The sequence below is a fragment of the Cyanistes caeruleus genome, chromosome 30, assembly GCF_971803275.1.
Source record: "Cyanistes caeruleus chromosome 30, bCyaCae1.hap1.1, whole genome shotgun sequence".
NCBI lineage: Eukaryota > Metazoa > Chordata > Aves > Passeriformes > Paridae > Cyanistes > Cyanistes caeruleus.
Window position 1 is genome coordinate 3,631,387 of NC_141730.1, and position 21,753 is coordinate 3,653,139.

Genomic DNA, 21,753 nt, shown 5'->3' on the forward strand with positions numbered 1-21,753 from the left:
GGCCGCGCGTGGCTCTGGGGGCGGTCCCGTCTCCGGGGATACCGGGAAGAACCCGCGCACGCCCCCGGGCCCGGCGGAGCGGCGGCGCGCAGATCCCGGCGGGCGCGAGGCCCGTGCCAGGATCCAAGATGGCGGCCTGAGGGCAGCGCCCGGGCCGTGCCAGGGTCCAAGATGGCGGACATGGCCTCACCTCCCCCCCCGCCGCCCCCAGACCCAACACCAAAATAAATCGCCCTGGAGGCAGCGGGGAAAATACCGCAGCAGCTTTTATTTACAGGCCCCTGGGGCGGGGGCTGCTATTGCACATTGCAAGGGGAGGGGGCGGCCCCGAACCCCCTCCCGATGGCCACCAAACCCCCCCGGGGGGCCACAAACCCAAACCCAGCTGCCCTGAGGGGGGGAAAAAAACCACCCCAAACCCCCCCCGGCTGAGAACCGGGGCAGAAATGAGGAGGGGGAAACCCCCAGAGCCGCCCCTGCCCGTCCCATCCGCGCTCTCACTCTGTGGGGGGTGAATAAATAAATAAAAATATATTAACACTGACATATAAAACCCGTCGTGAGCCTGCGGGTTGCGGGGGGGGGTCTCCTCCCCGCCCTGCAGCGTTTGAGGGGGGTCCCGGGGGTGGCCTGGGGGGTCCCTGTCACACTTTGGGGGTCCCGTTTAACACTGGCTGGGGGGTCCCCGTGCCCCCCGGAGCTTTTTGGGGTTCAGCACTCGGGGGGAGCCCCGAAGGTGCGGCGGCAGTCGGAGGCTTTGGCGCTGGGGGGCTGCGCCCGGCGCCGCCGCAGCTCGTCCCGGCACAGGGACCCCCCGAGCTTGCCCAGCGCCGAGCGGTACCGGCGGTCAAAGGCGGCTGTGGGGGCAAGAGAGGGGTCAGCCCTGAGCCCCCTGAACCCCCCGACCCCCCCTGAGCCCCCCGAACCCCCCGAGCCCCCCCTGAGCCCCCCGAGCCCCCCGAGCCCCTCACCGATGTCCGTGTGCTCCCGGCCCAGCGCCGCCAGCGTCAGGAACAGCAGCTCCCGGTAGATGCTCCTGGAGGAGGAGCCATGAGGGGATTTTGGGGGGGATTTTGGGGGGATTTGGGGGGCTCTGCCCGTACCTGTGCAGCGTTTGGGGGGCTCCGGGCGCTGCCAGGGTCTCCAGGAAGAGCCCGATGGCTTTGTGAACCTCGTTGAGCCCCACGTGGCTCAGCAGGGCCTCGAGGAAGGGCAGCGAGAACGGGGGGGCCGGGGGGCCCCAGGGGTGCAGCCGTGGGGGGATGTTACCTGGGGGACCCCAGAGTGTCACCCCAGAGTCCCCAAATCCCCTGGGGGATGCTCCAGCGTGCCCCCGGTGTCCCCAGCGTGTCCCTGATCCCCCCGATCCCCTGATCTTTGCTCTTCTTCCCCTGCTCCTTCCACCCCCAATGTCCCCCATTCCCACACCCCAATTCCCACACCCCCATTCCCACACCCCCAAACCCCCATTCCCATCCCTGTTCCCCATCCCCATTGCCACATTCCCAAATCTCCATTCCCATCCCCATTCCCAAGCCCCCATTCCCAAGCCCCCAAACCCCCAAACCCCCATTCCCATCCCTATTCCCAAACCCCTGTTCCCATCCCAAACCCCCAAACCCCCATTCCCAAACCCCCATTCCCAAGCCCCCATTCCCAAGCCCCCATTCCCCATCCCTGTTCCCCATCCCCACTCCCCCATTCCCAAATCCCCATTCCCATCCCCATTCCCAAGCCCCCAAACCCCCATTCCCATCCCTGTTCCCCATCCCCATTGCCACATTCTCAAATCCCCATTCCCATCCCCATCCCCATTCCCAAACCCCTGTTCCCATCCCAAACCCCCAAACCCCCATTCCCAAGCCCCCATTCCCATCCCTGTTCCCCATTCCCATTCCCACATTCCCAAATCCCCATCCCCATTCCCAAGCCCCCATTCCCAAACCCCCAAGCCCCCATTCCCAAGCCCCCGTCCCCGTTCCCCGCTCACTGTGCAGCCTCCACAGGACGTAGAGCGGGGGGCAGCTCTCGGGGTCGGGGCTCAGCACATCCCACAGGAGCCGCACGCGGACGCGGGAGGGCTCGGGGGGCTGCGGGCCGGGCCGGGGGCGTCAGCACAGCCCCACCCCGAGCCCCTCGCAGCCACCCCCAGCCCCCCAAAGCCCACCTGGGGGTCGCGGGGGGCGTGCTGGGAGCCCAGCAGCAGCAGGGGGAGGTTGCTGGGCAGGGCCAGGCGCTGGAAGTACCACACCAGGTTCCAGTAGATGATGGGGTGGCTGTCCACGAGCTCGGGGCGCGCCAGCAGCTCCCCGCCCTCGTTCTCCACCAGGCTCTCCAGCTCCTTGCGCAGCACCAGCGGGCTCAGGTAGGCGAAGGCCACGCGCTCCCAGCGCCCCGGGGGCTGTGGGCAGGGGGGGACCCCCAAATTAGAGTGGGGGGACACCCCCTGCCCATTCCCTGGGACCTCAGAATGGTGGGGGCACACTTGGGACCCCCAAATTACAGGGGAGGGACCCCCTGCCCAGCCCAGAAACACCAAACCCGGCAGGGACCCCCCCAGACACCCCAAACCCGGCAGGGACCCCCCCAGACACCCCAAATCCCGGGTGGGACTGTCCCAACCCCAAATCCCAGGCATGAGGGACCCCTCCCCATTTCCAGCCCCCACAGGGATCCCCCCCAACCCAAAATCCAGGGTGAATCCCCCCCCTCCCCATTCCCAGGCCCCTCCAGGCCCCCCCAGCCCCGGTGTCCCCCCGGTACCGGGGTGTCGGCGCAGCCGTTGCACAGCTCGGGGGTCTCGTCCAGCTCGAGGCAGCGCCGGCGGTCGCTGAGCACCGGCCCCTGCGGGGAGGGGGGCACCGGGCCAGCCCCGGGGGGGCTGCGGGAGAGACGGGGGGGTCACGGGAGCACCGGGGGGTGTTTGGGGGTCCCCAGAGGACTGACGGAAGCGGGGGGGGGACGTCAGGAGGGCACTTGGACATGGGGGCGTCCCCACCGAGGATGGGGGTCCCTGAGGTGGCGCCTGGGCTCCTTCCGGGGGGGTCCCCGGGGGTCCCACCTGGGGGGGCGCCGGAAGTCGCGGATCTCGATGCTGAGGAAGGGCACGAAGGAGCGGGAGCAGAAGGGGCAGGAGGTGTTGAGGTTGGAGTCGTCCGAGGTCCAGCCGGCCATGAGCTCCTCGTCGAACACGAGCCCGGCACAGCCCGGGCAGCGCGAGCAGCTGGACAGCAGCACCTGGGGGGCAGCGGCCTGAGCTGGGCTCTGACCCCAAACCAGAGTCTGACCCCCCCCAAACCGGGCTCTGCCCCCCAAACCAGGCTCTGCCCCCCAAACCGGGCCCTGACCCCCAAACCGGGCTCTGCCCCCCAAACCGGGCCCTGACCCCCCCAAACCAGGCTCTGCCCTGAGCCCCCTGCCCTGCTCACCTCCAGGGCGGGGGGCTCTGTCCCGTCCCCCGAGGGCTCTGCGCATTTGGGGGCGCCGCTGCTGCCCCCCGAGGCGTCCGACAGGTCCAGCTCGCTGCCCAGGGACACCGAGCTCTGGGGGGACACGGGGTCAGGGGGGCAGAGGGACACGCGGTGACACACAGGGACACACAGGGACACGGTGACACACAGGGACACACGGTGACACACACAGTGACACACGGTGACACACAGGGACACACGGTGACACACAGTGACACGGTGACACACGGTGACACACACAGTGACACACGGTGACACACAATGACACACAATGACACGCGGTGACACACAGGGACACACGGTGACACACAGGGACACACGGTGACACACACAGTGACACACACAATGACACACACAATGACACACACAATGACACGCAGTGACACACGGTGACACACAGGGACACGGTGACACGCAGTGACACACAATCACACACGGTGACACGCACAATGACACACAGGGACACGGTGACACACACGGTGACACAGTGACACACAATGACACACGGTGACACACAGTGACACACAGGGACACAGTGACACGCAGTGACACACGGTGACACGGTGACACACACAGTGACACACAGGGACACACAGGGACACACAGGGACACGGTGACACACAGGGACACGCGGTGACACACGGTGACACACACAGTGACACACAGTGACACACAGGGACACATGGTGACACACACAGTGACACACGGTGACACACAGGGACACACGGTGACACGGTGACACGCAGTGACACACACAGGGACACAGTGACACACGGTGACACACACAATGACACACAGTGACACACACAGTGACACGCGGTGACACACGGTGACACACACAGTGACACACACAGTGACACACAGTGACACGCAGTGACACGGTGACACGCAGTGACACACGGTGACACGCACAGTGACACGCAGGGACACACGGTGACACGCACAATGACACACGGTGACACACGGTGACACACAGGGACACACAGTGACACGCACAATGACACACAGTGACACACAGGGACACACGGTGACACGCACAGTGACACACGCAGTGACACACGGTGACACACAGGGACACACGGTGACACACACAGTGACACACAGTGACACACAGGGACACATGGTGACACACACAGTGACACACGGTGACACACAGGGACACACGGTGACACGGTGACACACACAGTGACACACACAGGGACACAGTGACACACGGTGACACACACAGTGACACACACAGTGACACACAGTGACACACACAGTGACACACAGCGACACGCAGTGACACACGGTGACACACAGGGACACACAGTGACACGGTGACACACAGGGACACACAGTGACACGCACAATGACACACAGTGACACGGTGACACGCAGAGCCCCGGTACCTCGGACGCGGTGGACTCGGGGCGCTCCCGGGGCCGCAGCAGGGTCTCCGCGGGGCTGCGGCGCGAGGAGGGGTCCCCGTCCCTCTGCTCCGACCCCCGGCGCGCCCCGGGCTCCCGGGGGGGCTCGCTGGGGCGCGGGGGGGGTCGCTTGCCGGGTGACAGCAGCTGCTGCAGCTTGGCCGCCAACCCCCGGCGCGGGGTCACCCCCCCGGGCCCCCCCCCGGGCCCCCCCCCGGGGCCCCCCCCGGGCCCCCCGGGCTCGTCCCCGCCGCTCTCGTCCGTGCCGGTGTCCGACAGGCTCCCGTCGGCCGAGCCGGGGGGGCCCCGCGGGCGGGGGGGCGGCGGGCTGGGGGTGACGGGGAGCAGGGGGGGCTCCCCCGGCCCCGCCCGGGACCCCCCCTCGCCGCGGCTGCTGCCGGGGAAACTGAGGCTGCCGCTCTTGACCAGCCGCGGGGCCGGGGCCGGGTCCCGCAGGCTCCGGCCGGCCCAGGTGGTCTGGCGCTGCAGCGGGGGGCGCGGGGCCGGGGGGGCCCGGTCACCTGCGGGGGACACGGGGGTCAGGGACAGCGGGGCTGGGGGGGCCCGGTCACCTGCGGGGGACACGGGGGTCAGGGACAGCGGGGAGGACACGGGGGGGGTCAATGCGGGGACAGGACCCTCCCCACATCACCCCCCTACCCCAGGGGGACAGCGGAGCGTCACCGGAGCATCCCCCGCACCCCCGAGACGCTCGGAGGGGCTCCATCACCACCGGGGGGGGGTGAGAAGCCCCCCGCTCCCCCAGGCCGCTCACCCGGGGGGTCCCCGGCGGCGCCCCGGCGCTCCCGCAGCGGCTGCCGGAACTGCGCCGCCCCCAGCACCACGTTCCGCAGCTTGGCCCAGCGCAGCCGCCCCCCCTGCGTCCCCGCCGGCCACTTGCTCTCCAGCACCGCCTGAAGGGGACACCGGGGGGTCAGGGCCGGCCGGGGGACCCCCAGGACCCCCCCCCGCCCCGCCCCGGGCGCGTCCCCTCGGGGTCACCTTGTTGTAGTAGCCGTAGGTGACGGTGTTGGGGACGATGCCGGCGCGTTTCATCTCCAGCAGGACGCGCACGGAGAGCACGGGCTCCCCGTACTGCCCGCACAGCTGCATCAGGATGCGGTAACACACCTGCGGGCAGCCGCCGTTACCGGGGGAGAGCCCCGGGACCGCAGACACCACCAGGCTGTGCCCACCCGGGCGCTCCGAGCACCCGCGATGGCCGCTCCGAACCTCCCGGGCAGCCTTTCCCAGGAGGAATCTTCCTGAATATCCCCCCCGACCTCTCCTCCTGTCCCTGTTCCCTGGGAGCAGATCCCAAATGCCCCCGGCTGTCCCCTCCTGCCAGGGATTGTGCAGAGCCAGAAATTCCCCCTGAGCCTCCTTTGCTCCAACCTGAGCCCCTTCCCAGCTCCCTCAGGGATTCTCCAGCCCCTTCCCAGCTCCCTCAGGGATTCTCCAGCCCCTTCCCAGCTCCCTCAGGGATTCTCCAGCCCCTTCCCAGCTCCCTCAGGGATTCTCCAGCCCCTTCCCAGCTCCCTCAGCAATTCTCCAGCCCCTTCCCAGCTCCCTCAGGGATTCTCCAGCCCCTTCCCAGCTCCCTCAGGGATTCTCCAGCCCTTTCCCAGCTCCTCAGGGATTCTCCAGCCCCTTCCCAGTTCCCTCAGGGATTCTCCAGCCCCTTCCCAGCTCCCTCAGGGATTCCCCATTCCCTTCTGCCGCTCCAGCCCGTCTGTCCCCGCTGTCCAGAGCACCGGACACGGCGCCGGCCGCTCCCCTCGGCAGCCGCTCCCCGGGTGCCCGGGCCCCGGTGGCGGCGGCGCTGCCCACCCCAGACGCCGTTTGGGGCAGGAGCCGGGCCGGGAGCGGGCTCACCTCGTCAGGCAGCACCACCTTGTGCTGCTCCATCTTGCGCAGGACGTCGTAGGCGAGCTGCAGCGCGCGCAGCTTGGCGGGGGCGGCGCGCACGTGCGTGGGCAGGTACAGGAACCACAGCCCGTAGCAGTGGCCCAGCAGGCACCGCGCCCACAGCTCCGGCACCGCCGACGACTTCTGGGCCACCCGCTGGGCCACCTTCATCTCCTGGGGACATCGGGGACCAGGGACAGTCAGGGGGTGGCGGCTGAGCCCCGCAGTGCCGTGCCCAGGTGGGCACCTGTGCAGGTGTCACAGCCCACAGGGACGTTGTCACAGCTCATGGGACACCTGTGCAGGTGTTGTGCCACCCGTGCAGGTGTCCCAGCCAGCCGTGCCCAGGTGCTGGCCCTCACCTGCTTGGTGCGGCGCGGGGCGGGGCTGCTCGGGGCGCTGCTCCGGGCCTGGCACAGCTGAGCCACCAGCGGGTCCCGGGGGGGCTCCAGGAGCTCCGGGCGCAGCGTGGGGAACCCGTCATACCTGGGGAGGGGGCACAGGTGAGGGGGGTTCGGGCAGGGGGCGGCGCAGGGAGGGCCCGGGGGTCTCACCTGTAGCGCGCGGGGGGCTCGGCCCCGTCCGGCCCCGCCGGCTGCTCCGGGGGGGTGATGAACACCGTGTGCTCCCCGCCCCGGGGGTCGTCCAGCTCCATCAGGGGCACGTCCTCGGGCTTCTCCAGATCCACCTGCACCTGGGGACGGGCGGCGGGGTCACGGCGGGGACACGGTGGGGACACGGTGGGGACACGGGGACACCGAGGGGACACGGGGACACACCGAGGGGACACGGGGACACACCTTGTCCACGCAGGTGTCGAAGAACTCGAGGCAGGGCTCGCGGTCGCTGGCGAAGGAGCAGTCCTCGATGAACTGCGTGAAGAGCTGCGTGCGCAGCAGCTGCCCGTAGAAGCGCTGGTACGCCCGCTCCCGGGAGCGCAGGAACCCTGCCGGACACGGGGCCGGGGTCAGCGCGTGGGCTGGGGGACACGGACGGGACGGAACAGCCCCAGGCCGGCCCCCACGCACCCTGCAGCGCGAACAGGCTGCCGGCGTCGCGGCCGGCCGGGGCGGGCGCGGGCGCGATGGGGCGCAGGAAGGAGCGGTAGCCGCGCAGGGCGCAGGCCATGAAGCGCAGGAAGGCCGCCCGAGCCTCCAGCTCCAGCTGCGCCCGGCGCGCCCCCGCGGCCTCGGCGTCGCTCAGCACCAGCTCCGGAGGCTCCTCCTCGCCCGGCGCGCTCAGCACTGCGGGGACACGCGCGCGGGACGGCGTCGGCAACGGCCACGGGGCTGGGCCCGGTCGGGAACCGATGCCCAGGCAAGGAGGGAACGAAACCAAAGCCCTGATCCTGCTTGGAAAGTGCTCCCCCAGGCAGGGGGGGATTCCAGGGGGTCCCTCCCAATTCGGGCTATTCCATGACTCTGTAACAGCAGAGCTGGGGGACGTGGCGACCCCCCAGACCCCCTGGGACACCCCCAGAACCCCCTTGGACACCCCCAGGACCCCTGAAACACCCCCAGAACCCCCCAGGACACCCCCAGAACCCCTGGGACACCCCCAGACCCCCCGGGACACCCCCAGAACCCCCTGGGACACCCCCAGGACCCCCTGGGACTCCCCCAGGACCCCTGAAACACCCCCAGAACCCCCCAGAACACCCCCAGGACCCCTGGGACTCCCCCAGGACCCCCACTCACGCTCATCCAGCTGCTGGGACAGGCTGTGCAGCGAGGCCAGCAGCACCTTGCAGGGCCGGCGGGGCAAGGCGCGGGGCGACAGCAGCTTCCGCTCCTCGCTCCTGGGGGCACAGGCACGAGAGCAGGGCGGGACCCCCTGGGACCCCCCCCGGGACCCCGGCACGGCCCGCCCGCCCCCAGCCCCGGGGACACTCACTGGAAAATGGTGTTGGTGTCCAGGTCGACGAAGATGACGTCGCGGGGGGGCTCGTAGAGGTCGAAGTAGCTGGAGTGGATGCCTACAATGAAGGGCACGGGGGCACACAGCACGTCAGCCAGCGCCAGCGGGCACAGCGGGATGTAGGGGCACTGCCAGCGCAGGGGGAAGATCATCTGGGGACAGGACGAGGGTGGTCAGCGCGGCGGGGCCCCCGCCAGGCGGGACGGGGGGCCCAGCGCCGCAGGATGGGGTCTCGGAGCGGTGGGACCGGGATCGCCAACGCCACGGGACCGGGATTCCCGCTCCTGTGGGATCGGGGTCCTCAGCACGACAGTCCCCAGCACCGGAAAACGGGGATCCCCAGCGCCACAAAACGGGGATCCCCAGTGCCACGGGACAGGGATCCCCAGTGCCACAGGACAGGGATCCCCGGCCCCACGGCGTCCCCAGCACTGTGGGACCAGGATCCCCGGCCCCACGGCGTCCCCGCCGTGTCCCCTGCGGTCACTCACCGCCACCAGGGCTTCGCCCACGCTGGTCAGGACATCGGGGCGCAGCGAGTGGATGAGCAGCTTCTGCTCGGTGAGGACGGCCACCAGCAGCGCCACCGCGTTGTCGGGGCCCAGGTTCTGCAGCAGCGTCAGGAAACTGGCCCCGCTGCGGGCGGGGGCACGGCCCGGTCACACCCACGGCCCCCTCCCCACCCGTCCCCCCCCAGCAGCACCCCCAGTCCCACCTGAGCGGCAGCGGGGAGGACACGGGCCGGCACAGCAGCAGGCTGTCGTACGGGGACATCTGCAGGGACACAGGGACGCGCTGGGGGACACGCCGGGCTGGGCCAGGCCGGGCCGGGCCGGGCCGGGCCGGGCCGGGGGGCGGCCGCGAGTCCCCCCTAGCAGGTGTCTCACCTGCACCAGGATCCGAGGGCGCTGCGGGGACGGGAAGGGCACGTTGTGCATGAAGTGGGAGATGTGCCTGCGGGCGGAGCGGCCCCGTCAGAGGGGGGGTCACCGCGGGGCCCCCGCCCCCCCCGGGGCCCCCCCTGCTCCGCGCTCACGTCTCCAGGGGCAGCACGTGGGGGCCCGAGATGGAGTAGCGGTAGATGAACATGAGGAACTTGCGGAAGACGTCGAAGAAGGGCCAGTGGGACAGGACGCAGATGCTCTTGCGGGTGTGCAGGGAGCGCCCGGGCACCGGCCGCCGATCCACCACGCTGAGCAGCCCCAGGCGCAGCGCCTGCGCCTCCGACAGCCGCTCCCGCGGGAACGCCTCGTGGAACTGGATGGCGGCGCCGTACACCTGCGGGGCGCGGCCGTCAGGGTGCGGGGAGCCCCTGGCACCGGGCACCCCGGAGCAGCGGGGCCGAGACCCCGGGACCCCCATCCCATGCCCCCCGAGCCCCCCGTCCTGCCTTGTCCCCCGAGGCGCCGGTGAGGACGAAGGTGGAGAAGACGGGCAGGGGGTACTTGGTGCCCACGGGCCAGCTCTCGATGGTGGCCCCCATGGGCAGGCAGAACACGGGCACCGACTCCGGCAGCGGGAAGGACTCGCTGTCCTGCTCGGGGTAACGGCTCAGCAGCCCTGCACGGACACACGGACACACGGACACACGGACACACAACAGCCATCAGGATCCGCCCCCCCAGGTCATCTCCCCCAGCCCAAAGAGGAGGTGGCAGCTCACAGCTCCACAAAACCACCCCCCAAAACTTCCCCCCAGCGAGAAACCCGATTGACCCCAGTCCCCTTTAACAGACCCCACTGTCACCCCAGTAAGGACCCCCATTGTCACCCCAGTAAAGGACACCACACTTCCCAGTAAGGGACCCCACTGTCACACCTCCCCAGTAAGTGACTCCAGTCCCAAAGGCCTGGCAAGGCCCCCCCAGGGGCGCTGGGGCAGCTGAAGGCTCCCAAACCCCCCCTGTGCCCCCCAAACCCCCGTGAGGACACCCAGGGGCTCCTGCACCTCCCCTAAATCAGCCCCGCACGAGCTGCAGGAGATTAATTAACACAGAAAATATTTTTAAAAATAAAAATGACAGAAAACGACTCTGGCTTCCCCTGGGGGGTCCCAGCACCCCCAGCCCGAGGTCCCCACCTGCCTCGTAGACCAGTGTGTTGTCCTTGGCCACGGCGATCTTGTAGCACAGGAACAACGCGGGGCCCCACTGCAAGGAGGGACGGGGGGTTTGGGGCTCAGCAGGGGCTGGGCAGCACCAGGGGGGCAGAAGGGACCCCCCCAAACTCACCATGCTGGTGTTGAGGTTCTTGTCCACGCGGCAGAAGGTGTGGGGCGTGCTCTCGCCCTTGCTGGGCATCACCAGGCAGATGTCGGTGACCCCCAGCGTGTGGTGGCCGGGGGGCTCGGCCGCGCGCCGGAACGTCAGGAACGTGCGCTGGTGGCCCGGGGAGCCCGAGGCCAGGTTGGCCGAGCGGCTGTAGGGGGTCGTGTCCAGGATCTGGTAGCCCGGCTTCGGGCGGTCCTTGCCCTCATAGTGCACCCTGAGGGGGGAGAGGGCTGAGGGGACCCCCAGGAGCCGGCCCCGGCACCTCCGGCTTCCTCCCCAGCTGTGCCCCCAGCCCGGAGCGCCCCACGGGGCTCCAGAGCAGGACCCAGGTCCCCCCAACTCACCCCAGCTCGATCAGGGGGGGTTTGTCCCGCCCGCGTTTGTAGCACAGGAACATCTGGGGGTTGTTGAGCAGCCCCGCGTTGAGGTCCACGGGGTGGCCCGACGTGCTGGTCTCGATGCAGGTGAAGCCCTGGGGCACCTCCTCGCCCTGCGAGCGGATGATCACGGCCACGTCCGTGATGGGCTCCCCGGGCCGCGCCGGCCGCGGCTGCTGCTCCTCCTCCAGCGCCCGCGACGCCTCCGCCAGCCCGGCCACCACGAAATAATCCACGAGCTGGGGCGGCTTCTCGTCCGACATGGCTGTCACAGCATCTGCGGGGACACGGGCGATGCCGCCACCCCCGCCGCGGGCCCCGGGACGGGAAGGGAGGAGGTTTCCGGTCACGCCGCGGGACACGGGCACCCCCCGAACCTTCCGGGCAGCTCCCCCAGCACGGGCAGGTCCCCTCGGCAGAGCTCGGAGGAAGGACCCGCACCCCGGGGCACCCCCGGGCCGGGCACCGCGCCCCTGCCTTGGGGAGCCGCTGCCTCGCTGTGCCCCGCTCCTGTCCCCAGCACCGCCGGTACCCGGCAGCACGGGCTGTCCCCAGAGCCCCCGCAGTGTCCCCAGAGCCCCCGCAGCGTCCCCAGAGCCCCCGCAGCGTCCCCAGCACCCCCGGCTTGCCCCCCGGGAGCCCCTGGAGCCGCCGGAGCCGGAGAACGGGGGCAGCGGGAAAGGGGAAGGAAGCGGGCGCCAGGCCCCGACCGCCCACGTCACCCCGGCCGCCCCACACCGGGGCCCGACACGGCCCCGAGCCCAGCGCGGACACCCCCGCAGGGCCACGGGGCTGGCACCGTGACCCCGGCACGGCACCCCGGCTCTGGAGGTCACAGTCCCCGCACCGAGGGGTCACAACCGGCCGGGAGCGGTGACAGCCCCTCACACGGGGGTCGCTCCGCGCTGGGGACAGCGACAGCCCTGCCGGGGGGGTCACCTCCTGCGGAGGGCCTGGGAGGGTCCCCCATCCCCGTGTCCCCCCCGGTGACCCCCCCGGAGGCTCCTCTGTCCCCGTGTCCCTCCGGGTGACGCCTCCGGAGGGTTCCCCGTCCCCACGTCGGCCCCGGTACCCCCCGCCACTGAGGGGTCCCCATCCCCGCGTCCCCCCGGTGACTCCCCCACTCCGGCCGCACAGGCGGCCCGGCTCCTGCCCTCGGCCTCGCAGGCCCCAGACCTGGCCCCGCAGCCCCCGCGGCCCCGCGGGATCCCCGGTCCGGACCCCCCGGGCCTCCCCCGGTACCTGCGGGCCGGGCCGGGCCGGGCCGGGGCCGCGTCTCTGGGCTCCGCTGGGCCGCGACCGCGCGCCCGCCCGGCCCCCGCCCGCGACAGCGCCCCCTGCCGGCGCGGAGGACTCCCGTTGCCCGCCGGGGGACACCGCCCCGCCCCAGGACCCCCGAAATCCCCCCCGGACCCCCGAAATCCCCCCCGGACACCCGAAATCCCCCCCGGGAACCCGAAATCCCCCCCGGACACCCGAAAAATCCCCAACACCCCAAAGAAACTGCCAGACACCCCTCCGACCCTCCCCGGGAGACTCAAGGAGCCCCCACGGAACGTGGCGGACCCCATTTCCCCCCCCTCAAAACGAGACCCCTTTGCCCCCTCCCCATTAAGGGACCCCCTTGTTCCCTCCCCACTTTGTGACCCCAGGCAGGGCTCGGGGGGGGCTGGAGCAGCTGAACCCCCCCATTGTAACCACCCCAAAATCAACCACACGCCAACAGGGGAGGATTTAATTAACATAGAATATATTTTAAAAAATAATAATAATAATAAATCACTCTGGCTCCCTCCGGGGGGGGCCCAGGGCCCCCCACCCGCGGACGGGCCCCCCCCGTGCTCCCTCGGGGGGGGCAGTTTGGGGGGGGGCAAAGTTACAAGTGCTTTCTACACGTCCCCGGTAATTTGGGGGGGCTGGGGGTACATAAGGGGGGGGAGCGGGATTTCTCCTTAAACATGATGATTAGCCGGAAAAATGATAAAGTAAAGGCAGAAGCGGCCCCCCCCCGGGGGTCTCTACCTACGGGGTTATGTACAGCCAGCCCGGGGGGGTCGGGGGTGCCTGCATTGCCCCCCTCCCCAATTTTCCCAGGGTTTTCCCAGGAGAACAGTGCCCGGTCGGGTCTGGGGACGGGAATTCGGGGAGGGGCGCTGGGTGGAACCCCCCAGGCTTGCTTGGGGCGGGGTTGCCTGGATTGTCTCTCCCTCCCCGCTTTTCCCGGCTCCCGGGGGTCGGTGGGGGCTGGAGGGGGGAGCTCGCGGTGCTGGGGACCCCCCCAGCCTCGCTGGAGTCGGATGGAGCAGAAGGAGCCCCCTCCCCGCTCTTCCCAGGGTTTTCCTGGGCCAGCAGTGGCCGCTGGGGCCGAGGGGCATTCCCGGAGCAGCGGGAACTGGGGGGCTCGGAGCCCTCCCCAGCCGCGCTTTGGAGGCTCCGTGGGGCCGGCAGCGCCCGGCCGGAGCCCCCTGCCCGCTTTTCCCAGGCTTTTCCCGGTGTTTTCCCAGGCTTTTCCCAGGCTTTTCCCAGGCTTTTCCCGGCCTTTCAGCGCGAGCGCAGCGGGCGGCGGGGCCGGGGGGCGGCCCCGGGGCCGGGGATGGCGGGGGGGGCGCGGGCCCGGAGCCCCCCCGGGCTCACTGGAGCCGGTCGGAGCGGAAGGAGTCCTCGACGGCGGGGTCGGTGAGCAGCGCGCAGGGGTCGCTCAGCATGCTCAGCCCGTCCAGCGTCAGCGGCTCGATGCGCAGCTCCTCCTCCAGCCCCCCCAGCCCCCCCAGGGACCCCCCCTCCACCTCGAAGCCCGGGACCCCCGCCAGCGCCGTCGCGATCTCCTTCGACAGCCCGGGGGGGGAATCGCCTGCGGGGAAGGGCGGGGGGGACACGGGGGTCAGCACGGCCCCGGGATGGAGACCCCAGGCCGAACCGGGACCCCCCTGGCACCACCCCAAACCCTCGGCCCTGCTCCCCCAAACAGCCCCCGGCCCGCCCCCCCCGTGCCCCCCCACGGAGCCCCCAGCCCACCCCCCCACCTGTGACACCCCAGCTCCCCCAGGACACCCCAAGAGCCCCCACCTGTGAAGATGATGTTGGGGATGGGGCCGTGGCGGCTGCAGTTGCTCAGGTTTGGGCGGTTCAGGCCTGGGGGCTCGTAGCCCCCCTCGCTCGGGGGGTAACTCAGGGCCCCCAGCTCCTCGGGGAACCCTCCGCTGTTCCCGGGGGGGCTCTCCCCGATCCCGAACTGCTCCAGCTGCGGGGAGGGACACATGAGGAGAGACCCCCCACCGAGGGTCCCCCATCCCCACCCAGAGGGTCTCCATCCCCGTGCAGGGTCCCCTGACCCCGTGCCCACCCCCCAAAGGACCCTCCTGACGGGATCCCGTCCCCAGCCCCATCCCCACGCCCCCCGTGCCCCCCACTCACGCTGCCCAGGCCGAAGTCTCCGGGGGGCTGCGCCAGGGGCTGCCCCAGGGCGGTGCCGGGGGCGTAGGGGGGGTTGTAGGGGCGCGGGGGGGGCGCGGGGCCCCGCGGGGGGGGCTGGGGGCCCAGCAGCATTCCCGGCTGTCCGTAGGGGTACGGCGGGAGCCGCTGCTCCGCCGGCAGCTTGCTGGTGTCCAGGGGGACGCCCTGCGGAGACAGCGGGGAGGGGGCGTCAGCGCCGGCCCCCCGAGCGTGGGGGGCTCCCCCAGCCCCCCCGGCACCGGCAGCGGGAGCCGTCCCTGAGACCCCCGAAATCGGCCTCGGCTGCACCCGGACCCAGGGTGGGCCGGGGTCCCCTCGGAGGGGAGGGGGGGCCCGGGAGGGACACGGGGGTCCCCCCCACAGGCCCTGAGCACGGGAGGGGTGGGGGCGAGGGGGGCCCTGGGGTGTGGGTGAGATGAGGATGGAAACGAGACGAGGAGTGCAGGAGGAGGGGAAAGAGGAGCACGAGGACGAGGAGGATGAGGACAAGCAGGACAGAGAGGATGAGGAAGAGGAAGAGGAGGATGAAGACGAGGAAGAGGAGAAAGAAGAGGTCCAGGACAAGGACAAGGCAGACAAGGATGGGCAAAAGGAGAAAGAGAAGAAGAAAAAGAAGACGAAGAGCAGGAACACAAGGAAGGGAAGGAGGAGGATGGGGAAGAGGACGAGGAAGAAGAGGACGAGGACAAGGAAGTGGAAAAGGAGCAGGAGGAAGGAGAGGAGGAGGGTGAAAGGAGGAGGAGAAGGACAAGGAAGAGGCCGAGGAAGAGGAGGCGGCGGCGCTGGAGCGTGGGGACGATGCGTACCTGGGTGATGGAGGACAATGTGGGTGACATTGTTGGTGAGAACTGTTTGGGGTGCTGCCGTCTGCAGTCGCCGGCCACGGGCAGGGACAGGGGGCTGAGCGGGACCCGCCGGCGGGGCGAGGTGGCCGCGAAGGAGCCCCCCAGCCCCGAGGGCAGGCTGGGGTTGCTGGGCGAGGACTGGAGGGGCTGGCTCCGGGGGGACGTGGGCAGCGAGGGGTTGGAGAGCGAGGAGGACAGGGAGGAAGGCAGGGACTGGTTGGAGAGGGAGGAGGGGATGGAGGAGCTGCTGTGGGAGGACTGGAGCGAGGGGTTGCTGAGGGAGGCCTGGAGCGAGGGGCTGCGCAGGGAGGCCTGGAGGTTGGGATTGCTCAGGGAGGACTGCAGGGACGGGTTACTCAGGGAGCTCTGCAGAGGTGAGGGGAGTCCTGTGGGGACAAAAACAGAGAGCACCGTTACCCCGGCACAGCCCCGAGCCCCGAGGCCCGGCCGGGGCTCCCGGGGGATGGAGGGGGACGGAGCGACCAAAACGATGGAGACGGACACAGGGACGGACACACACCCCGGGCAGGGGGACAGCGGCGTGAGGGGGCACCGGGGTGGGAGATGGGCTCCTCCCAGACCCCTGCGAGACCCCCTGACACCGTCACACCCCCATGGAACGAGAGCCGGGCTCCCCCAGGCCCCCGTGGGACCCACAACGCCGCTGGACCCCATGGAGCAGGAGGGCGACAGGGTGGGAGCTGGGCTCCCCCCCCACACCCCCACAGGACCCCCAAATCCATCAGACCCCATCCCCACCCCACTCCCAGACTGCTGAGGCTTCATCCCAGACCGGGATTCCAGGAGCTGCCGACTGCTGCCACGGCCACCTCAGGACAGCGCCTGGGAGTGGGAGGGGGCTTTGTGCCGCCCCACACCGGCCAGGGGTCCCCACCTTTGCTGGACACTGGCTGGAGTGTGTCCCCCACACGAGTTCCCAGCCTGGGGATCCTCCCTGGCCCCCCGTGTGCCCCCCGGGCTCACCTGGGGGGTCGTAGCCCAGCCCGACGCCGCCGGTGCCGCTGATGCCCAGGTGGGTCATGGTGGTGGCCAGGTTGGAGGTGCTGCTGCCCCCGCTCAGGGGGGGGTACGGGGCCTCCTCGGGGTCCAGGGGGGTGGGCAGAGGGGACGGGAAGTGCAGCGTGGTCAGGTCGGGCAGGGACCCCCCGGTGTTGAGGGCCGAGGGCATGAGGGGCACGTTGGCAGGTTGATCCGGGGATGGGAATATGCTGGGCGAGTGGGGAGAGACGGGATCAGGGCAGGAGCGGGGCTGCCTCCCCCAGCAGCCCTCACCCGGTGTCCCCCAGTGTCCCCCTGCCCAGCTCCAGCCCCTCCCCAGGACCCCCCTGCTTCCAAACATCCCCCTGCCCACCTCCAGCCCCTCCCCGGGACCCCCAGCCCCTGGCAGCACTCACTGGATTCCCGGGACCTCGCAGGAGCGCGGCCGGGCCGAGGAGGACGAGAGCTGTGGGATCAAAGCACAGGAGTGAGGCCAGGCCGGGCCGCAGGGCCGGGGGACACGGGGGGCACGTCCCCACCCACCTTCTTGGTGTCCCAGGGCTTCAGCGAGTGCTTGTTGTCATCGAAGTTCTCTTCGATGGGAGGCACTTGGAAAAGAAACACTGGCAAGGGGCAGGGGTCAGTGTCAGGGGGGGCACAGGGGGGGTGAACACCAGAGCCCCCCGCACACACAGCACCTGCGGGCACGGCTGGCTGCCAGCTCACCTTTGCTGTCCGAGTCGCCGTCCAGGAAACCTGTGGGGGAGCAGCAGGGTCAGGGGGGCTCAGAGGGGAGGGGGCTGCCCCGGGACCCCCGGGGGGCGCGGGGGGAGCTCACCGGCGCGGCGGCCGGGGGGCGGCCCGGCCTGCGAGGGGCCCAGGTAGGCGTCCTGGGGCGCGGGGTTCATCACGCTCGTGTGCAGCGCCGAGTCGGAATTCGTCCTGGAAACGGGGAGAGACGCCTGGATCCGGGCTCGGCCCTCAGCCCACCCCACTGACAGCCCCCCGGCCCAGCCCTGAGCCCCTCCTGTGCCCCCTCCCCACCGGGATCCCTCTCCCCCAGACGGGCTCTGCTCCCGTCTCCTCCACCTCCCCTGGCATGGGGGGACAATGGCACCCCCTGGGACCCCCTGGGAACCCTTTAGGGGCTGGGGGCACCCGGGGTGTTCCCAATGAGCTGTTTGAGGTGGAGGAGGGCAGGGAAGGGCTGGGAAAGGCAGCTGGGGCGAGTGACAAAGAGGGACATTGTTCAGCTGTGGCACAGGGGAGGACAGGGGGGCCCCGAGGGGGAGTCAGGGGCCACCTCCTCCCCAGGGGGGTCCCAGGGCCCCCCCAGGAGTCCCCAGGGCCACTTCATCCACAGGGAAAGGCGGGAGCCTGGCTTGGGGACAGGGAGAAAACGGAATCAAACAATCCATCACCTGTTGAGAGCTGAGGGCAGCCGGAATAAATGTCCTTTTTCCATCGGGAAATTGCTCCAGGGCATGGTCCTGCGGAGGGAGAAAGCGGGATCAGGGGAGGCGATGGGGTGGGGGACACGGAGCCCTCAGTGATCCATGACCCCATTCCTCAGTGATCCATGATCCAGGGCAGGGCTGGCAGTGGCAGGGAGATGGGATGGGGACAGGGACATGGCTGTCACCCCCCATACCGGGACAGAGACACTCCGGGCAGGAGCTGCAGCTTGGATTTCTCACCTGTCCCTGTCCCTGGGGATTCCCCTCGGCCACATCCCTCCCAAACCCCCACTTCATGGGACAATCCCGGAATCTGAGAGGCCGGAGTTTCCCCCCGTCCCTCTCCCAGCGCTTCCCTCTGCCCCATCCCAGCTCCCAGGACTGGCGCCTGTGCCGGAGCCTCTCCCACTCCCAAACCTCGGGGATGGGAAGGGGCAGCCGGGATCCAGGGAATTCAGGGAGTTACCTCCTCCAGCTGGGCTCAGGCGGAGGCGACAGGTACGTGGGTCCGTAGGGAGAGCTGTCGATGTGGGGGGAGCGTTAAGGGCCACACCGAGAGCCGGGGGCTCCCGAACCCCGCGGGAAGGGCGGGAGCGCCGGGATGGCGCTGGGGACACGGGATAAAGGATATCTGCCGGACGTAGCGGCGCAGGGGGGACATCATCCGGCGCGGGTCCCGCTGGACGCGCTCCACCAGCCCGTGGTGCCGCGTGCTCCGCGTGGAATCCAGCGGCGACGGACCCTGCGGGGAGGGGGTGAGCCCACCCGGGAAACGGGCTCAGGACCAGCTCGCCCTTAAATCCCGCAAGTGGCAGCGGGTGAAGGGATTCGGGAACATCCCCTTGTCCCCATCCTGCCCTGGACACCGGCAGGCCCCCGATCCCCCCCTGGAGTCACCTGGAACTCGGGAACGCCGGTGCCGATCTGGTTGACGTTGGGCAGGGAGCCGCTGTAGAACGGCCCCCGGCTGTGGGCCAGCCGCAGCTTCTGCGCCTGCAGCTGGGGGGACACGGGGGACATGTCAGGGGGGCCTTGGGGTGTCCTCAAGCTGCCCCTCACAGCCCCGTGGGACACCCAGGCTCCCCTTCCCACGGAGATCCCCGGGGGACACGTTGGATCCGGCCCCTTCCCACATCCACGGGCGCTCCGGAGCAGGAGGGATGAGGGTCAGGATTCCGGGGAGGAAATCCCTGTTCCACATTCCAGGAGCGGAGGCTCCGCCCGGCAGCCCCCGCGTTCCCCCGTCCCGGACAGGCTCCGGGGTCAGCCCATCCCCGCGGATCCGCAGGGATTTTCCAGCAGGCACCTCATCCACACCAAGGCCACCCCGGAGATTGCAGCAAGGAGCGGGACTCAAGGCCGGGGGAAGGAGCCACAGCAAAGCGCAGCGGGAGATAACGGGATCCCAGGAAAACACCGCAGAGCCGGGATCCCGCGCTCCCGGGCAGGGGCCTCATCCCGGGACAGGGAACGGAGCCCTCCAGCACCAGGGGATGGCCCAAAACCCCCGTCCTGACGGAGCAGAGCTCCCCTGATCAAACCCACACCCCAATCCTGAGCTCAAGCCACGGGAATCCCCTCTCCGTTCGGAGCCGGGGGTCCCTGAGCAGATTCGAGAGCTGTTGGTCCTCAGTGCCTGGAGAAGCCCCAGGGAAAGAGAAGCTGAAGCCCAAAAAACAGCTGAGAAACGGGAAATTCCTGAGCGTAAAACAATAGAAATCCAGAGGGAAAAACAAGGGAAAAAACCCAAAAACCAGGAGATTTAGGCAGCAGCTGGCAGGATTAATGCCCGGAGCTGCGCTGGGGCTTAAGGTCTTGGGATCGCGCTCCGAGCTCGGAGCCAGGATCCCTGCGGGAGCCCGGAATCCGGGAGCAGCCCAGAAACAGCCGGGAAAAACTCCAGGAACCACGGAGCAAAGCTCGGGGGGCTGCGGATCCCACACACGGGGAACAGATCCCGGAGGAACCGGCCCAGGCAGAGATCAGGGAATGAATTCCCGGAGGAATGATTCCAGGCAGGGATCAGGACAGTCCCGCTCCCCCTGCTGCACATTAACCAGCTGTTTGCTCTGCAAACACGGCAGAGGCTCCGGCCCATTCCCAAAATCCCTGGGGATGGAAGCACGGCGGAGGATCCGGCCCATTCCCAAACTCTCCATGGATGCTCCACCCCATTCCTGAACTCCCCAGGAACGGACAGAAAGCTCCAGCCCATCCCCAAACCCCCCCAAGGGTGTCCCTGTCACTGCGCCAGTGACATCCCAGACCCCGGCTCCCAGCAGGGCTTCCCGACACAAGAATTCCCGGTTTTTAAAGCTCTGCTGGGTATCCCTGGATCTTCCCTGGGACAGAGCTGCCCCCGTGCTCTGGAACAGCCTCTCCGTGTCTCCCCAGATTCCCCTCGCTCCTCCATCCTGCAGTTTTGCTGGGAAGAACCGAATTCCACCAAACCCCGCGACCACGGAATTCCCACAGGTTTCGGGGGGCGATTCCCGACCGGGAATCCTCCCGACGCTTTCCCGGAGCATTCCCGAGATCCGGATCGCATCCCGGGATCCCCGCCTTTCCCAGGCTCCGAGCAAAGCCGGGATGGAGCATCCGCCGGGTCCCGCAGAGCCCGGGAAGGATCCCGAGGCTCCCCGGGGACAGGGACAGAGCCCGGAGCTCCGCGGAGGGGACGCGGGGTGGGATCCGAGGGATCGGGGATCCTTTTCCCACCCCAATTCCGGGAGCTGCGCTCGGAAGCGGCGCCGGCAGGCGGGACACGCCGGGATCCACCGGGATCCACCGGGAGCCACCGGGACTCCTCCAACCCCCTCCCCAAAACCCCCGCAGCCCCCTCCAACCCCTTCAGACCCTTCTACCCCCGACCCAAATTATTCACAGCACCCCTTGACCCCTCAAACTCCCCCCAACATCTCCGCAGCCTCCCTTGTCCCCTCTAACCCCCTCCCCAAATCCTCCACAGGCGCCCCCATCCCCTCACGACCCCTCCGGCCCCTCACACCCTCGCCCCCCCCGTCCTTTCGCGACCCCCTAAATCACGGCCCCCGCCATCTCCTCAAGACCCCCCTCGGCCCCTCACGATTCTCCCGGGCCCGCACCCCCTCAGCCTCGGTCGCCCCCAGCCCCTCACGGCCCCTCCGCCCCGGCCCCCCGCGCCCCGCGGCGCATCCGGCGCGGCGGCCCGTCCTCACCCGTGTGGAGCAGATCTCCATCATCACCTCCTCGAAGGCCGCGGTCTCCTCCGCCTGCCGCTGCTTCTGCAGCGCGATCTTCTCGCTGAACTTGCGCGGGTTGGACGCACCGGCGCCGGCCGAGGGTCCCGCGCCGGGCCCGGGCCCGGCCCCCGCGCCCGCCGCCGCCATCTTCCCCGCTCCACCGCTCCGCCGCCGCCGCCGCACGCCGCACGTCGGGACCTGTAGTTCGACGGGCAGGGCCAACAAGCACGGGTTCTGAGTGTCTGGACTACAGCTCCCAGCGGTGCGTGCGGGAGCCACGCGGGGAGCACTGGGAGATGGAGGCGCCGGGTTAGGGGGTGCTGGGTGTGGGGGGAGGTGGAGACTACAAGTCCCGGAGAACGCCGCGAGGGGACAGGGGAGGGGCGGGGAGGCGTGGCCAGTGGGGAAGGGGTGGGTTATGCAGGGA

The 21,753-nt window shown here is 69.7% G+C and overlaps 2 protein-coding genes across 3 annotated transcripts; both read right to left on the reverse strand.

Annotated features, from left to right (window-relative positions):
* Positions 1-248: 248 nt before the first annotated feature.
* DENND4B (DENN domain containing 4B) lies at positions 249-12,660 on the reverse strand. Of its 2 annotated transcripts, none has more exons than XM_086866021.1 (27): positions 12,594-12,660; positions 11,319-11,628; positions 10,936-11,188; positions 10,785-10,854; positions 10,095-10,264; positions 9,741-9,982; positions 9,592-9,658; positions 9,420-9,478; positions 9,196-9,340; positions 8,681-8,856; positions 8,485-8,585; positions 7,816-8,031; positions 7,588-7,733; positions 7,342-7,481; positions 7,150-7,273; positions 6,755-6,961; positions 5,882-6,010; positions 5,655-5,793; positions 4,862-5,400; positions 3,429-3,542; positions 3,062-3,237; positions 2,764-2,881; positions 2,168-2,401; positions 1,991-2,090; positions 1,104-1,269; positions 972-1,036; positions 249-857 (listed from the first exon to the last, which is right to left on the reverse strand). In XM_086866021.1, exons 2-27 carry the CDS (start codon positions 11,612-11,614, stop codon positions 712-714), a joined length of 4,338 nt encoding a protein of 1,445 aa, XP_086722147.1. In that variant the 5' UTR covers positions 11,615-11,628; positions 12,594-12,660; the 3' UTR covers positions 249-711. The 2 variants fall into 2 exon arrangements, with proteins under 2 accessions (XP_086722147.1, XP_086722148.1); XM_086866022.1 differs by having other exon boundaries at positions 4,862-5,451; positions 12,594-12,655.
* Positions 12,661-13,084: 424 nt separating this feature from the next.
* Positions 13,085-21,473, reverse strand: CRTC2 (CREB regulated transcription coactivator 2). Its single transcript, XM_086866101.1, has 14 exons — positions 21,303-21,473; positions 19,003-19,104; positions 18,735-18,847; positions 18,572-18,631; positions 18,070-18,138; positions 17,487-17,590; positions 17,375-17,404; positions 17,192-17,271; positions 17,065-17,114; positions 16,634-16,878; positions 15,611-16,035; positions 14,766-14,969; positions 14,418-14,592; positions 13,085-14,202 (listed from the first exon to the last, which is right to left on the reverse strand). The coding sequence occupies exons 1-14, from the start codon at positions 21,471-21,473 to the stop codon at positions 13,982-13,984; spliced, it is 2,049 nt and encodes a 682-aa protein (XP_086722227.1). The 3' UTR covers positions 13,085-13,981.
* Positions 21,474-21,753: the final 280 nt, after the last annotated feature.

Excerpts from the sequence above, each read along its gene's own strand:
- DENND4B (XM_086866022.1), bottom strand. The coding sequence starts at position 11,614 with ATGTCGGACGAGAAGCCGCCCCAGCTCGTGGATTATTTCGTGGTGGCC. Across the intron at positions 9,659-9,740 it reads CACGTGCTGCCCCTGGAGAC|GCACATCTCCCACTTCATGC; the intron begins GTGAGCGCGGAG and ends CTCCGCCCGCAG. Across the intron at positions 6,011-6,754 it reads AGGTGGTGCTGCCTGACGAG|GTGTGTTACCGCATCCTGAT; the intron begins GTGAGCCCGCTC and ends GGCTGCCCGCAG.
- CRTC2 (XM_086866101.1), bottom strand. The coding sequence starts at position 21,473 with ATGGCGGCGGCGGGCGCGGGGGCCGGGCCCGGGCCCGGCGCGGGACCC. Across the intron at positions 14,970-15,610 it reads CATTGTCCTCCATCACCCAG|GGCGTCCCCCTGGACACCAG; the intron begins GTACGCATCGTC and ends CTGTCTCCGCAG. Across the intron at positions 14,203-14,417 it reads CCCCAACATCATCTTCACAG|GCGATTCCCCCCCCGGGCTG; the intron begins GTGGGGGCTCTT and ends CCTTCCCCGCAG.